We start from the raw sequence: 16,020 nt of genomic DNA, 5'->3' as shown, positions 1-16,020 counted from the left end.
TGATTTAGCAATAATGGCTTTTCTTATTTTAAAGGTCAGCTCTCTTTTTTAAATTACATTTACATAAAGTTACTCAAATATGTTGACCTAGAGAATATGTCCAAATTAAATTACAAATGGACATAAGCTCTTACACAATCCATCATGGTGTTATCCTATATAATAAAAGGCTAATATGCAAATTGTCCCCTCAACTGGGAATTTGTACACCAGGCCTCAGTATACCTATAAATGCCTGTATTAAAATTACATTGCCATATTGTCAGAATCTCACATTTTAAACTGCTACCAGAAACTCTCACAAAAGCAATGACACAAGCTTGGACAGTCAGGCTTAATTGGAATTCCTTCCCCACCAGAATGTCCCTCTGTTGCTAAATGCAAAACATTTCTCTGCAAGGTGGGAACGTTTTTAAGCTTCCACTGAATATGTGGAACACATGTGAGTAGAATGTTTGTGAAGATTTTGCGAATATTATCTGATTGTCATGGAAGAGCCATGCATGGTTCAGAAGAGCACTAAGCATCACCCCGGCATTGCCTGTGAGCTCCACAGCGGAGCTGTCTGTGTTCTCTGGGCCTTGGGCCCCTGATGCTGAAGGCGGGGCGGGGGGGGGAGGACCACCCAGCCCTGTGACTGCCTCACTCTCAGCAGTCACATGAGACTGCTGTCCCTCTGGAAGTCAGGCCCTCTGGCCACTGTCTGCATCTTGGGGAATGGCATGGCTATACTTGGAGTGAGGCACCGATATTTGTCACTTCCTCTTTGGTAACTAAAACTGTGGTCCAGACTCTCCAGTGTGGCGATTAGTCTCATTTGCAAAGAAAGTGAATGTATCATCATCAAGTTATCTGTGTTATAATCCATCTGTATAAATACACTTACAACTGGTAACAACGACTGAACCATTACAGAGAGCGGGGCTTTCAGATTGGATAGTCCTGGCACCCCATCAACTTGCCGTGTGATCCCAAACAGGCCGTTTACTCTATGCAGCTTCAGTTTTCTAACCTATAAAAGGTCACCCTAGTCACCCTATGGGCCTGTTAAGGAAGAGGTTGTGTATGTAAAATGACCAGCAAATGTCACTTTGGCCTCCTTTCCCATGCCCTGTAGAAACAGGAGTTGTGTGTAGGCCTTAAACACTTACACTAACTGAGAAACATCAGCACGGGCTTAGTCACCTCTGCATAGCTCCCATAGCTGCAAGCACAACCCTGACATCCTTACTCAAGCTGAGTCGATAGGTGAAAGAGGCAGAATACAGCCCTCCCCCCCCAACCAGGGCTGCCCCTCAGGGGACCCCGACACACCCCATGGCCACCCCCTAAATCCTGGGTGCGCCTGGCTCTGCCGCTGAGCCACTCCTAAACTCAGTAGGAGCCCAAGCCCACACTCCCAAACGTGGCAGGCTTGCCCATATCCAAGATCCTGCGGTGAAAGATAATCAGCCCCTTTGAATTTCCTTCTCTGGGCTCTCCTTCCTCCCACCCCACCAAAGCTTGTAGTAATTAGTTATCGTTTCCCTTTAAGTAGGGAAACCAATTCTGTGGATACAACCAAGTAGATCTGGAAATAATTAACAGTATTTGGGAGCAGTTAAACATGTATGAAGGCCACGCTGTATGTATGGGCAGGGATGGTTTAACGAGTTTAGCCAAGAAGCAGCAGTGAGGACACCCCGCATGAGTAGATGGTAATGTAAGAGTGTTCCCTCTGTTTGATAAAAATTACAATGGCTCTTCTTTCTTCACCTCGTCATTGCTGTGATTCAGACAATCTCTGAGTTTGAAAAGGAGATAGAGCTACTTCAGACACAGAAGATAGACGTGGAAAAACACGTGCAGTCACAAAAGCGGGAAATGAGAGGTAACAAAACTACGAGGCACCAAGCCCATGGGTGCAGACTGAATGTATCATAAGTGTCACTGGTGAGGAAATGCTCCTTTGACTGGTATGAGGCTGGTTGGTTAGCTGGTTGGTTGGATATATGGCAAGCTGACTAGCTGGTTGGTTGGTTGGTTGGTTGGTTGGTTAGATAGCTGGTGGGTTAAATAGCTGGTCAGTTTCTTGGCTGATGGGATGGTTAGCTGGAGACTCTGTGAAGGTAACTGGGCCCTAGAAAGGGAACAGGAGAAATCAGGCAAGAATGTAATTTATACCAGCTCTGCCTTTTCCTCTCAGAAAAGATGTCAGAGATCACCAAGCAACTTCTCGAAAGCTATGACATTGCAGACGTGAGAAGCAGGTAATCATTTTTGCATTATCAAACATTTAGAAACGTGTGACACATGAGAGAGATGATAGACTTTCTTACCCTCCTTATTTTCCAGGCTGTCTGTGGAAGATTTGGAACATTTAAATGAGGATGGAGAACTTTGGTTTGCTTATGAAGGACTAAAGAAAGCAACCCGGTAAGGAATTCCCCCAGGGTTTCTTTTTCCCCCAGAGATAATAAGACTATTGGAAAGTGAAAAGTTTGTCTTACATAGATTTTATACATAAAATAATTTCTTACAGTAGAATGATCTAATAATCACTGGAAATATTTCTTTGAGTAATTGGTAACAAAGAACACTCTTTATGGGATAAAATGCTGAGTGATAAAACACATAACCTATACAGTAAAACTGATTCTATCAAACTAGAGGCCTGGTACATGAAAATTTGTGCACTCGGGGGAGGTGGGGGGAGTCCCTCAGCCCAACCTGTACCCTCTGGCAGTCTGGGACCCCTCAGGGGATGTCCACCTGCCAACTTAGGCCTGCTCCCTGGGAGATGAGGCCTAAGCTGGCAGTCAGACATCCCTCTGGCAGCCCAGGAGCCCTCATGGGATGTCTGACTGCGGCTTAGGCCCCCCTCGGACATCCTTAGCACTGCCGAGGAGGCAGGAGAGGCTCCCACCACTGCCACTGCGCTTGCAGCTGCCAGCCCAGTCTGTGGCTGAGTGAAACTCCCACTGTGGGAGCGCATTGACCACTGGTGGGCAGCTCCTGCGTTGAGCTGTGCGTGTCATAGCAACTGGTCGTTCCGTGTTGTTCTGCTGTTAGGGTCAATTTGCATATTACCCTTTTATTATATAAGACTAAAGGCCTGATGCATGAAATTCGTGCAAGAGTAGGATTTCCTTCCCCTGGCTGCTGGCACTGGCTTCCCTCTGGCACCCGGGACCCGGGCTTCCCCCGCAGCCCTGGCTTCATCTAGAAGGTCGTCTGGAAGGACGTCCGGTCTAATTAGTATATTACACTTTTATTATTATAGCTAAGGCAGCCAGTGTTGCTAGAGACAAATAGGTGTGTTTAAATTTAAAGTTTGATGCATTTTTTACATTAATAAACTTTTTTTTTTATTGCTTATAGTATTACAAAGGGTATTACATATGTATCCCTTTTTTTCCCCTGCCCTTGACAATCCCCTGGCAATAAACTTTATTTTTAGAGTAGTGCTAGGCTTACAGTAAAATTGAGCAAAAGTTCAGAGATTTCTCATATACTTCCAACCCCCACGCATACACAGCCATTATCAATATCTCCCAGCAGAGGTTACATTTGTTGTTGTTTTAAAGATTTTTAAAATTGATTTTTAAAGAGAGGGGGAGGGAGGGAGAAGGAGAAAGAGAGAGAAACCTCTATGTGAGAGGGAAACATTAATCAGCTGCCTCCTGCATGCCCCCCACCAGGAATCAAGCCTGCAACCCAGGCACGGACCCTGACCAGGAATTGAACTGGCAGCCTTTCAGTGCACGGGATGATGCCCAACCAACTGGCCAGGGCAAGGTTACATTTGTTAAAACTGATGAACCTACTTTGACACCCAGAGTCATTAGTTTACATTAAGGTTCACTCTTGATGTTATATATCCTATTGGTTTTGACAAATGTATAATGAAATATATCTTTACCATTATTGCATCATACAGACATTTTTTAAACTATTAGAGTAAAAATGTAACTTTAATAATGTCTAAAGTAATATTTGTTATAAACTGCATGTTAATGCCACATATGCTTTCTAAATTTTATAATTCTGTGTTCCTAGTTCCATAACCTGTAACAATGTGCACATAAGTATGCTCTCTGTACTTAGCACTTGGCTGTAGTAGTGGGTTTTCATAACTGCTGCACGTGCACACACTCAGAGTGAAGACGAAGTGGCTAATTTCTCGGCCCCTCTTCCAACAGCGTCTTGGAGAGCCACTTCCAGTCCCAGAAGGATTGCTATGAAAAGGAGATAGAAGCTTTGAACTTCAAAGTGGTGCATCTAAGTCAAGAAATAAACCACCTGCAGAAATTATTTAGAGAAGAGAATGACATCAATGAAAGTATTCGTCATGAAGTTACCAGGCTGACGTCAGAAAACATGGTATGGTCTCAGCCATGGGCCCCGGTTGTGGGCACTATTCTAGAGATGTTATTCATTAGCCAAGTCATATGCAGTTTCTTGGCAATAAAACAATGGATCAGACTTATGTTTTCTAGGAGTGAAATACTTGAGTCACAAGAGAAACTTATATTATCCCAGGCTGGAGAGCACTCTGATTTGAGAGTATGTGTCTTTTCCATAGGATGGGTCCACATTCTCTGTGTGTATGTGCGTGTGTGTTTTCTAAACCTAGCCAATACCCCTTGGAAATTGACAAAAGCAACATTAAGGTAAAAGGATAATTTGAGAGGGGCATGCATTCAGGTCAGCCTCTACTCCTGCTTCTCATCTCACCTTTTCAGAGACCTTCCCTCCCGTGATGCCCATTCTTTCCTCCTGCACATGTCTCATCCTTTCTTCTACCTCACGCCTACTGGCATGGAGAAAGGCTTCAGAAATCTCCTCACTCAAAACTATCCCTTTCTTGGCCCCATATCCCCGGTAGCTACCACTCCATTTCTTTCTTCTTTCCTTTTTCTTGTTTGGTAATCCTCACCCAAGGATATTTTTTCCACTTATTTTTTTAGGAAAAATGGAAGGAAAGGGGAAAGGGAGAAGAGAGAGAGAGAGAGAGAGAGAAACATCGATTTGAGAGACACATCGATTGCTTCCCCCACGCTCTCCAGCCAGGGCCAGGGAATCAACCTGCAACCCAAGAGCATACCCTGGACCGGTGGAACCTATGACCCGTCAGTGCTCAGGCCGACACTCTAACCACTGGGCTGTGCCAGCCAGGGCACCACCCCATTTCTTTGGGGGAGATGTCAGACTTCTCAGCAGCCATCCAACTGCCATTTCTCCATTCACCTCCCATTTGCTCTGTGGCCACCCCATTTTGCCATGTGCCCCTACCACTAACTGGTCTGTCTGCATCCAGCTGAGCACAGAGGGTTCATTTCCATCCTCCTCGTTGTCTCCCAGGGCACCACCCTCTCCTAGGTTTCTCATCCTCTTCGCCATTCACAGGCTGCCCCTTCTCTGCTTCTTTGCTGTCTCCTGCTCCTCTGCCTAACCTCGAACTACTAGGACCTCTCAGGTCTGTGCCAGCAGGTGAGGAGCTGTGGCCCCGGCATAGCCAACACGTGGAGCAGGAGTAAAAACCCTCACATCTTTGTTTGGTCCTTGGGTGAAACTTTCATGAGGAATCCGTGGTGAAATCCAATTGCACAAACAAGTATTCTTCATTTGAGCGTTAGCGGTGTGGGTGTTTTTATAAACTTGGGCAACAGAAAAACTGTTTTTACCTGCCTGAGGGTAGAGGTGACCGACGTTTAAAAAAAACTATAGAGGCGGACAAGGACAAAGGATTGAGCCCCACCTGGAATGCAGAGGGCGCAGTGAGACCCCCTCGAGGTGGTCCGTCCCTAGGTGAGGTCTCTGGGTCTGGACCAGAGAGGCTGGCTGCCACCTCTTCACATCACCCTTCCTCAGCTCAGCATAGAATTCCCATCCACCCCTGCCCCACCACTACACACCCTTCTCTCCGGGAGACATCCTGATGGGGACCGTGGCTGTGTGGAACTGCTTTCTCTGAGTGCGCTGGTATTTCTTGTGACTATATAGGTCTCGAGGTAAAAAATCATGATACCAATGGAGTATAATGTCTTAGCTAGCCTTCTTATACAATTCACTAGAGGCCCAATGCATGAAATTCATACAAGAGTAGGCCTTCCTTCCCCCGGCTGCCAGCACCAGCTTCTCTCTGGCACCCGGGACCCTGGCTTCCCTCACAGCCCAAGCTTCGTCCCAAAGGTTGTCCTGAAGGATCTCCAGAAGGATGTCTAGTCAAATTAGCATATTACACTTTTATTATTATAGATTAGATGTATGTTCCATGGGGTTAAACTCCTCAGCAGTTGGGTTTGCTTCTGATGAGCTCTGAGATTTTAAAGTTCATAGATTGAAGTATTTCATAGTCTAATATTTCTAATTTTTCTCTAAAGATGATCCCAGACTTTAAACAGCAAATCTCAGAACTGGAGAAACAGAAGCAAGACCTTGAAATTCGTCTGAATGAACAGACTGAAAACATGAGAGGTAACTGGACCCCTCAGGGACCTACTTTTAGAAAAAGGTTTTCTCCACCCAGGACATGACAGAAGTCACTGTACTGGGGGACTCACACTCTGACCTCCCGTGGGCCAGGCAGTGGCGCGAATGTGAGGAGTGGGCTGGGTGGAGGGTGCAATAAGGTGCATGGGCATCAAAAGGGGGAAGCTGCCTCAAGCTCTGGGGATTGTTGCCACATAGGAATGCAGGCGCAGTGTTGCTTGATAGTCCTGGTTTTTTAAGATAAGCCATTTTTATGTGAAGTAAAAATTTTATGTGAAGTATCACAAGTTTTAAACAATGACTTAAAAATATTTTAAACATTGTTTATGCCAAACAAAACCTAATCTCTAGCTGGATGCAGCTTAGGACCCCTGACAACTATACATAGGACCAAGCCCAAATCGGAATCCAGTGATATGGCCTCAAGTACTGACAGTTCTTCTCACTGTAGGAAAATTAGAAGAATTTTCTAATGAGTTGAATCACGCTCGAGAAGAAGAGGGAATACACCCCAAAGAGAAGGAGAAGCTGATGGGTGACATTCATGCAATGCCAGAGGTCAGCGAGGGCTTGAAGAAACAGGTTGAAACTGAACCCAAAGTGGAGAGTAGCCTCCGGCAGGAAGCGTCTCGTCTCACTATGGAGAACAGGGTGAGGAGTGGACTAAGTTATTGATAAGTGACTGCCTGCCTGTGTGCAGATGTCACAGAAGGGGGGACAGGCCACCTGGAGCACACGCTGAGCAGCTGTGGACCAAAGCCACAGTCAGAGCACTCTGTTTCCTTTTGCAAAAGACAGGTGGTCTCTGAGGTTGAGCCCGCTCAGGGGAGGCTCAGGGCTCACAGGGACATGCCTGATAAAGCAAAGGGAGGTGGGGTGCAGGGGTCCTGCGCACTGTCCCGTGGTGGCACCCATCTGGGAAGACGATGTCCATGTGTTCTCCTGGGGGTATGTCCTTCCTACAAATTTCATAGACAAAATGTTCTTCCATGAAATGACCATGGTAGTAGGTAACAGACTTTAAATCATGAAGAGGCCCTTGTCAAAATGAAATTTGGCAACCCTATGTCGGTCCCCAGCGATTCTTTTGATATTAATTGGTGTGTGAAGCCTACAAGACTGAGACACACTAAAGTAGCAGCTGGGGTGCTTTCCTGGGGGCTGGAAACTGAGGCCCTTCCAGGCTGGGCAGCCTCTACAACGTGCCCAGGGAAGGGCTCACCAGGGCAGTGGGCACCTGGACATGCCCACAGGCCCTGCTCCCCATGGTCAAGGCCCCCCCATTTTCTATCTCACAGGAAAACCATGATAGGGTGAAATGATATTTTACAGTGTCAGGATTTGACTTTGAAGAATGATTATATCTAAAATGAGGAATCCAGGGAGTTTGATATCTAACAGGAAATAACACATTCCAGTCAGGGGTGCCCAGATGATGGCCATCTTTTCTCAGGGGACACAGCTTCCTCAGAGAATAGACACATCAACTCACACCAAATAAACAGCTGTCCATTGAGCCTGTGTGAGGCTCTCCTGCCTGCCTGCGTGTCCCTGGGTCTCAGTTGGGGCCAGTGGTAATGGGGGTGGGCCATGTGTATGTTGCACATCTTGTCCCGTGTGAACTACCATTCCTTAGCTGTGAGTGTGTGCCTCTGGGTATGTATCAGGCCCTAATTGTGTGGGATTTGTATGTGTTTGTTCCTGATGCTCCTGGACCAGTGAGGTCCCATGCAGTGCCCCTCTCAGGAGCCCCAGGTGTGTGGCTCTGTTCCCAGGTGGGGACGGGCCAGCCTGCTGCCTCCACCCTGAGCTGGGGAACAGTCATAGCTTCCTGTTTTATATCTACATGGTCCTTCCAACAAACTCCCCCTAAACCAATGAGGAGCCTCAGTGCTACCAATGAGCCAATGACTATGCCACAAAGGAATTTAATTCCTATAAATTAGGTGCTGGTTTTACCCACAAGTGAGGCTTAACTGTATTAGTTTCCTAGAGCTCCCATAACAAAGTACAACAAACTGGGTGGCTTAGAACAATAGAAACGTGTCCTCTCATACTTGTAAAGGCCAGAAGTCCAAGTTCAAGGTGTTGGCCCAGCCATACTCCTCCAGAGTCTCTAGGGGAGAGGATTTCCTTGCCTCTCCCAGCTCCTGGCATCGCCTGACATCCTTGGTTTGTGACAGCGCACCCCCAATCCCTGCTGTCCCTTCACATGGCCCCCCCTCTGTATCTCTGTGTGCCCTTTATCTCTGTTATAAGGACAGTCTCAGTGGATTCAGAACCCACCCCAATCCAGCGAGTTATCATATTGATCTGTGGTTTAAATACAACAGCAAAGACCCTATTTCCAAATGAGTTCACACTCAGGGTTTCTCAGTGGACATGAATTTTGAGGGTACACTATTTAATCCCATATCTGATCCTTTAAGTCAAAGAAAATCCTTATTAAGAAAGAAATAATAAAAACTTTTAGTGATCATCTCACTATTTATCAAAGAAATTCTAAATTAAAACTAGATAATATGTTTGCCCCTGAAATAATAGAGATCTTATGGTGCTGGTGAGACTGTCATCATATATGGTTTCTGGAAACATAAACTTGCCGGAAGCTAATTCCAGTAGGTCATAAATGCAAGAAGTTCATCAAAAGGTTGGTGGACCTTGAGCCTTCAGCAAGGGCTGGAAAATCATGTTATTACCTATTGGAATGGCCAAAGGCATTTCCCCAAACCTAAAAAGGATGCATAAATGATTTCCTGCTGCCAGATAGCTGAGGGCATTTCAATCTACATGTTATTGCCTCCTGCTGGCCAAACACCTGAACAGCCATAGGCAGTTCCCCCCAATCTGACAATGGATTCTGTATGCTAAACCTTGCCTTTGATATGTATATCTACCTTGCTTTAGGACAGTTTGTGTTAATAAAAAGCAAGGAGTCCAGAGAGACAGAAGGACTTGGTTTCTTTAGCTGAGTCTCCTCTGGTTCCCCAAAATGCCTTTCAGAATTATGTTTCGTCTCTAGACTCTTTAATAATTTACCACAGCCCCTTCTCCAGATTCCTGAACCCTTCTAGATGCTGGATAAGACTCCCGGCATAAACTGGTATAAGCTCCCTAGGGAGGTGCATTCCCTTTGACTCAGTGATGAACCACTAAGATTCTATTCCTAGTAAGTAATCAGATATGTGGACAAATAATAGTGTTAATAATCATAACCAAAAAAAAGAGGGGAATAAAGTGGATGTCCAATAAAAGTGGGTAGGTTAATTACTGTATATTACTGTATCCATTAAAGTGACGGTTTGGGTATGTTATCAGACATGGGAAGGTATCTGCAATATAATTTGAGAAAAATATAGGATATAAAACTTCACATACAGTATGATCCCAATTTTATAAAACATATATGTGCCATATTAGAAAAAAGAAAGGAGTGAAATAAAATGTGAGCAGTGGTTTCTTCCAGATTATGGATTGATGGGTGCCTTTTTTGGTTTTTAGACATATAATAGGATGGGCTCAAGTTAGAAGACAGCATACCCACACCCCCACTTCAAAGGCCAGATAAAGTTCCAAAGGTGGTAGCAGGGAGAGAGGTGGCCACAAGGGAGAAACAGCACAATTTCCCTCTGCCCAGGAGTCCCTCAGGGGCGCAGGGCCACAGTGACTGCGTGGTGGGCATTGCTGAGCTGGAGGGGCCTGATTCCTTCCTGTGCCAAAGCCCCGGGATTCAGGAAGAACCTGAAGACCCTGTGCCTTTTAGAGGAAATATTTATAGGAATCCCAGACTCTCCCTGTTCTTGAGCCAAAATCAGCCTGGGCAAGGCCAACCCTTTTCAGGAAGGAAGGTCAAAGCCAGGACTCCAATCTCTGAAGAGTTTCTCGGCCTCCAGCTTCTGACATTCAGGGAGCTTACTTTCCCACATTCGTGTTTTTTAATTCTCTACAATGGACATTATTTTATTAAGGGGAAAACAGATCAAGATAAGTGTGGTGTATGCACACAATAGGATATTATTCAGACACAAAAAGGAATGAGGTACTGATACAGGCTACAGCATGAAGAAACCTTAAAAACATTAATGAGAGAAGCCAGGCACAAGGTTAGATAGAGACAAAAGTAGGTTAATGGTAGCCAGGAGCTGGGAAGGAATGGGAGATGAGGGGGTGACGGCTAAAAGTCACAGGCTCTTTTTGGTATGATGAAATGTTCTGGAATTAGATGGTGGTGATGATTACACACAGACTATATACAAACCATTGTGTAGTATAGTAATCTATAAGCTATATGTGAATTGGGTACAAATTATAGCTCAGTAAAGCTATTACCAAAAAATCAATTTAGATGCTTCTAAGCTAATGATCTTGTTTCTTTTGATCTCTGCAGGATCTCGAAGAAGAGTTAGACATGAAGGACAGAGTGATTAAAAAACTACAAGACCAAGTCAAGAGTCTAACTAAGACAATTGGAAAAGGTGAGAGAAATAACATTCATTTTCTTATTTCTTGAACTTTCGGCTAAGGTCAAGATGTGTTGATGAAATGTTTAGTTTTTGATGTGGCCCAAAGTCTTTGAAACCCAAAGGAATGATTCTCAACTGGCAGGGTTTGGGGCTCAGTGATGGGGAATGGAAAGAAAGATCCTTGGAGGCAGGCAGATCGCTCAGATTATACCACGCCTGTCCTTCCCAACCCTCGTTGTGTCCTCGTTGTTGGAATGGATGCATGAACTGCCATCTCTGCATAAGGACTTCCACAGCCTACCTCCCACTCCTCACCTCTTTGCCAGAGTCTCAGTCCTTTTGCCTCTAAGATTACCTCCTTTGCCTTTCTCTTATCACCTCCAACTCAAGGTGTCTAAAGCAGAAATGCATCCGCTTCCCTTCCTGTATTAGTTTTCTACTGTCATAACAAATTACCCCAAACCTAGCAACTTAAAACAACAAACACTGTGTGTTGCTACACACAGTTTCTGAGGGTCAAGAATCTAGAAGCAGCTTAGCTCAGTGCTTCTGGCTCTGAGTTGTAGTCAAGTCGACAACAGGGACACAGTCATCTGAAGGCTAAATGGGGCTAAAGGATCTGCTTCAAATTCATTCACATGACTGTTGGTGGGAAGCCAACATCTCCTAAACACTGCATAGGTGCATTAGCTTCCAGGGTTCCTGCAAGGAACATGCCCACATGTAAGTCTTCACACTTAGGAATACCCAAAGTTAAGGGGGGAAAGGAGGACCTATGTAATACTTTGAACAATAAAGACTAAAAAAAAAAAAAAGAATACCCAAAGTATGATGTCCTTATCAGATACATCTGCTTCATTTATTGTTCTTCCAGATGCAATTTACCAATCAGAGGTCACTCTTTTTTTATTCTTATTTAATCCCTTTTTAAAATTCTCATCCAAGGATATGTTTTTATTGATTTTAGAGAGAGAAGGAGGGAAAGAGGGAGGGAAGGAGAGAGAGAGACTTCGACATGAGAGAGAAACAGGATGAGCCACCCAGCCAGGGCCAGAGGTCATTCTTATCATAAACAGTGTTGCTTAGTAAAGCAGTTGACACTCTACCTTTATCAGTCTCTAAGGGAACAGAGCTAGTCAGTTAAAAGGGAAATTCTCATGCAGTAGGAAGAGAGTTCTGTAACTCTTTATCTACACCACCTTCTTTTTCATCCACCAAAGGCTACTTGCTTGTCTTGGCCCAACTGGAATGCTACCTCCTTCAAGAAGCATTTTCAACAGCTTCAGTTCACCTCTGTGTGAATCCTTATGGCCCTTGTATTCATTTCCTGTGGCTGCTATAACATCACCACAAAATTAGTGACTTGAGAGAGTGCAGATTTATCTTCTTAGAGTCCTGGAGGTCCGAAGTCCAGAATGGCGCTCACTGTGCTAAAATCAGCCCGTCAGCATTTCTTCTGGAGCCTTCAAGGGAGAGTCCATTCCCTGGCCTTTGCCAGCTTTTAGAGGCCACCGCATACCGTGGCTTGTGTGCCCCTCCCCCATCTTAAAATTCAGAAGCATGGCATTTTTGAAATCTTTCTGACTCTCTTACCTCTGCTTCTGTCATCAGACCTCATTCTCTCAGAATGTACATGAATCTTTGGAGACCAGAAGGTATACTGTGGCCCACCCAAAATGTCCCAGTCCTGGGAGATTGTGAATATGTCACCTCACATGGCAGAAGAGATCTGCAGGTGTGATTAAGTTAAGGGTCTTGAGATGGGAAGGTTATCCTGGATTATCCACATGGACCCAATACCATAAGAGAGGCAGGAATGTCAGAGCGAGAGAAGGTGATATGAAAACAGAAGTAGATGGAGAGGAGATATGATGTGGAAGCAGAGATCAGAGTGATGTGGCCTCGAGCCAAGGAATTCAGATAGCCTCTGGAAGCTAGAAAAGGCAAGTAATGGATTCTCCCCCTACAGCTTCTAGAACAGCCCTGATCTGTCCCGTTTGAAATGAATAAAACTAAAAAAAAAAAAGACCGTACCCTTTTATGTAATGATGTTTACTTTGAATTTATATTGGTTCACACAAACACTCCATCCATGCTTTTGTTCCGGCCCTCCGGTCCAGTTTAAGAACCCATTGTGGCCCTCGAGTCAAAAAGTTTGCCCACCCCTGTTCTAGAAGGAGCACAGCTCTGCTGATTGATTGATTTTAGCCCTATGAGGTCCATTTTAATCTTCTGATCTCCAGAACTATAAGATTAAAATTTTGTGTTGTTTTAAGTCACTGCATGTTAATTTCTTACAGCACATGGGACACTGATACAGTCCCCTCAGGGTCATGCACTTTGGTACTTTGCACACCAACTGTTTCGTGAATCTTGCTTCCTTAACTGTAGCATCAGATCTTAAAGACAGGGGCCACCTCTTGGATTGCATTCGTATCCCAGTGTGCTGGATGCGTGCCAGGCACTCATAAGGATTTCTTCAAGGATAACTCAACCTTTTCAGCAGAAGCTATACTCACTGATATACTCACAGATAAGAATCACTATCAGAAGAAATTCTTCACAACTCAAGAAAGTTTTCATTGATCTGAAATCCCCAGAAGTTCCGGTGCCAACCAGTCAGAGTAGGGTAGAAGGAGATGAAGAGTCGTGTTATAAAGCCTGTGGAAGTTGTTTTTGAGTGTTTGTTTACCTCTGTCTACAGCCAATGATGTGCACTTGTCCTCGGGACCCAAGGAGTACCTGGGAATGCTGGAGTACAAGAGGGAAGACGAGGCCAAGCTCATTCAAAACCTCATTCTTGGTAGTGAAACCTGGAACTCTGAATTTTGGCTTTATTTTGCAAACTTGAACATCAGCCATTGCCACAGTCCTGAGTGCTGGCAGTCCCTTCTCTTCTTTCACTGCTTCTTGCCCTAGCCCGGAGTTTCTCAGCCTCAGCCATGTTGAGCAGATACTAGTAATTCTTTGTTCGGGGTGCAGTGCATTGTAGGATATTGAGGGGCATCCTTGGCTCCCACCTGTAGAAGCCAGTAGCAACTTCTAGTCATGACAATAAAAAGGTATCTCCAGACATTGCCAAATACCCTGTGGGGATGCATTTCCCCCGGCTGCGAAGCACTGCCCTAACCTCCTCCCAGCCCTAATCACAAGGCCCAGATAGAAAACCCACTTCCGCAGCTTCGGGTCTCAGAACAGGGTCCCTGGTGGGAGTGAGCATGGCTCCTGTGCCCTCTTTGACTTCTGCTGAGAACTGTATTTGCAGGCAATGTGACTGGGGCTTCCCAGCAACGCCCTGGTTGCAGGGATGTCCATGTGCATCATGCTCAAGGGTTGGTGGTCTGAGAACTAATGGGACAAGACTGTCTTCACCATGACAACCACATGCCTCTTTATCAACTGGTCCCGGGATCTCAGAGCGGAAAGCTGCTGTGCAGCCTTACTACCTCCTCATCTAAGGGAGGAAGGAGCACCCCTACCCTTCCTTTCCACCCTCACTGGGGTACAGCTTTGGAGCCTCCTCTTTGTCCCCCTGTTTTTTATGCAGCCACCGGGAGGTCTTTGTTTGCTTATCTTAATTTGTTCTATAAAGCTTCTCTCTCCCCTTCATCCCACCTGTCTCCCCACCACTCTCTCCTTTCCAAGCCAGCAAGGCCTCCTCTGCGGGACTGTTGTGCTCCTGTTTTCCAGATTCAAGGCAGGTGCATGTGAGCGCTGAGATCGTATTGCATCCTCGTCATAGAGGCTGGGGTGGGGTGCTTGGAACTGCAATTCTTCTCTTAGGCTAGAGATCTGAAATCCAGGGTCTCCACACCAGGGAGAAGGCGCTTTGCAAATAGAAGAGGAGCAGGTAGCATCTTAACATTTTTGCCAAAAGAAGAGCCAAACTAAATTCCCCAAACAGAAAAGACATGCCTGTGCATTCAGGCATTGCATCGAGTGCATTGGGCACAGAAAAGCAAATAACCCCCGCCCCATAGTCAGAGGTTCCTTAGGGGAAGAGCTAACCACAGCGGTCATCCTCACTGACTCTTTCCGCTCCAGACCTGAAGCCCCGCGGCGTGGTGGTGAACATGATCCCCGGGCTGCCGGCTCACATCCTGTTCATGTGTGTACGCTATGCAGACTCTCTCAATGACGCCAGCATGCTCAAGTCCCTCATGAACAGCATCATTAATGGCATCAAGCAAGTGGTTAAGGTAGGAACTACCTTTGACATTGGCCCTTGGAATTATAGGTCCTTTAGCAACATCTGTGGGGATGACCAGATGCCCATCCTTCACCTCCTGGCTTTGGTGAACCACATGATTCCTCGAACCAGTCTGAGGCCCAATCGGTGAAAGAAGCCAAGTTGTTAGGAAAAGACAAGTTAGGTCAGGGATCCCCAAGGATAGGGATCTGCCAATTGACCTTAAAGCCTTACCTGTGAGATGACAGCCTCGTAGCCACCACCCACTATTTCTATCCCCTCAGGGTGTCAGAGTCCTGGCTGTAATGTAGGAAGGGTGAAAGGTGAGGAATGGGAAGGCCTGAAAAATTACTCGTCTATAGCTGTCCCTTCTAGAACTACATTGTGCACCCTTAGTCCCAACTCAGAAACAAAGACGAGCTGCATGTTAATAGAAAGCAATAAAGTACAGATCCAATACTTTCATTCCCCTTCCACGTGGGGAGCAATCTTTGATGTTGGGATACATTTGAATTTTTAGTTGCAAAAGGTCCTTAGTAAAATATATGTTCAGTAGAATCATGAGTAATTAAATCCTATTTTAAATATCCTAGGAAAAGAGAAGAATAAAAGCAGTGGATGCATGAGAGGTTAGAGTAATTCTTCCCTCCCCTCCTAAAAATTTTGTACCAAGAATTCATCTGGAGTTAAGAGGAGAAAATTAGCATTTGTTTGGTCCTGGGTCCTTTATTGTCTTTGTCTTCACAGCAGCCACCAGAGCGTCCTAGGAAGGGCCGCCCAAATGTGGATATTTCCCCTGTCCATATTTTCATAAATCCGGTTTTCTTAGGACACACTTGCATTGTATCCCAGGATGCAGGCACACAGTATTTGTCCCGTCTTGCTGCTCTGGAA

At 45.4% G+C, this 16,020-nt stretch overlaps 1 protein-coding gene across 1 annotated transcript in view; it reads left to right on the top strand.

Moving 5' to 3' along the window:
- Nucleotides 1-16,020, top strand: part of MYO5C (myosin VC) — an 86,701-nt gene that overhangs the window by 56,972 nt on the left and 13,709 nt on the right. The window contains exons 26-34 of the mRNA XM_036301776.1: nucleotides 1,777-1,870; nucleotides 2,186-2,249; nucleotides 2,335-2,415; nucleotides 4,182-4,362; nucleotides 6,366-6,459; nucleotides 6,926-7,125; nucleotides 10,862-10,949; nucleotides 13,642-13,740; nucleotides 14,982-15,136. Of these exons, the coding sequence (XP_036157669.1) occupies nucleotides 1,777-1,870; nucleotides 2,186-2,249; nucleotides 2,335-2,415; nucleotides 4,182-4,362; nucleotides 6,366-6,459; nucleotides 6,926-7,125; nucleotides 10,862-10,949; nucleotides 13,642-13,740; nucleotides 14,982-15,136 (1,056 nt within the window). The remainder of the gene's footprint in view (nucleotides 1-1,776; nucleotides 1,871-2,185; nucleotides 2,250-2,334; nucleotides 2,416-4,181; nucleotides 4,363-6,365; nucleotides 6,460-6,925; nucleotides 7,126-10,861; nucleotides 10,950-13,641; nucleotides 13,741-14,981; nucleotides 15,137-16,020) is intronic.

Source organism: Myotis myotis, unplaced genomic scaffold (genome assembly GCF_014108235.1).
Source record: "Myotis myotis isolate mMyoMyo1 unplaced genomic scaffold, mMyoMyo1.p scaffold_m19_p_1, whole genome shotgun sequence".
Lineage (NCBI taxonomy): Eukaryota > Metazoa > Chordata > Mammalia > Chiroptera > Vespertilionidae > Myotis > Myotis myotis.
The sequence above is the reverse complement of the archived record's forward strand: the minus strand, read 5'-3'. Positions and strand labels throughout refer to the sequence as shown.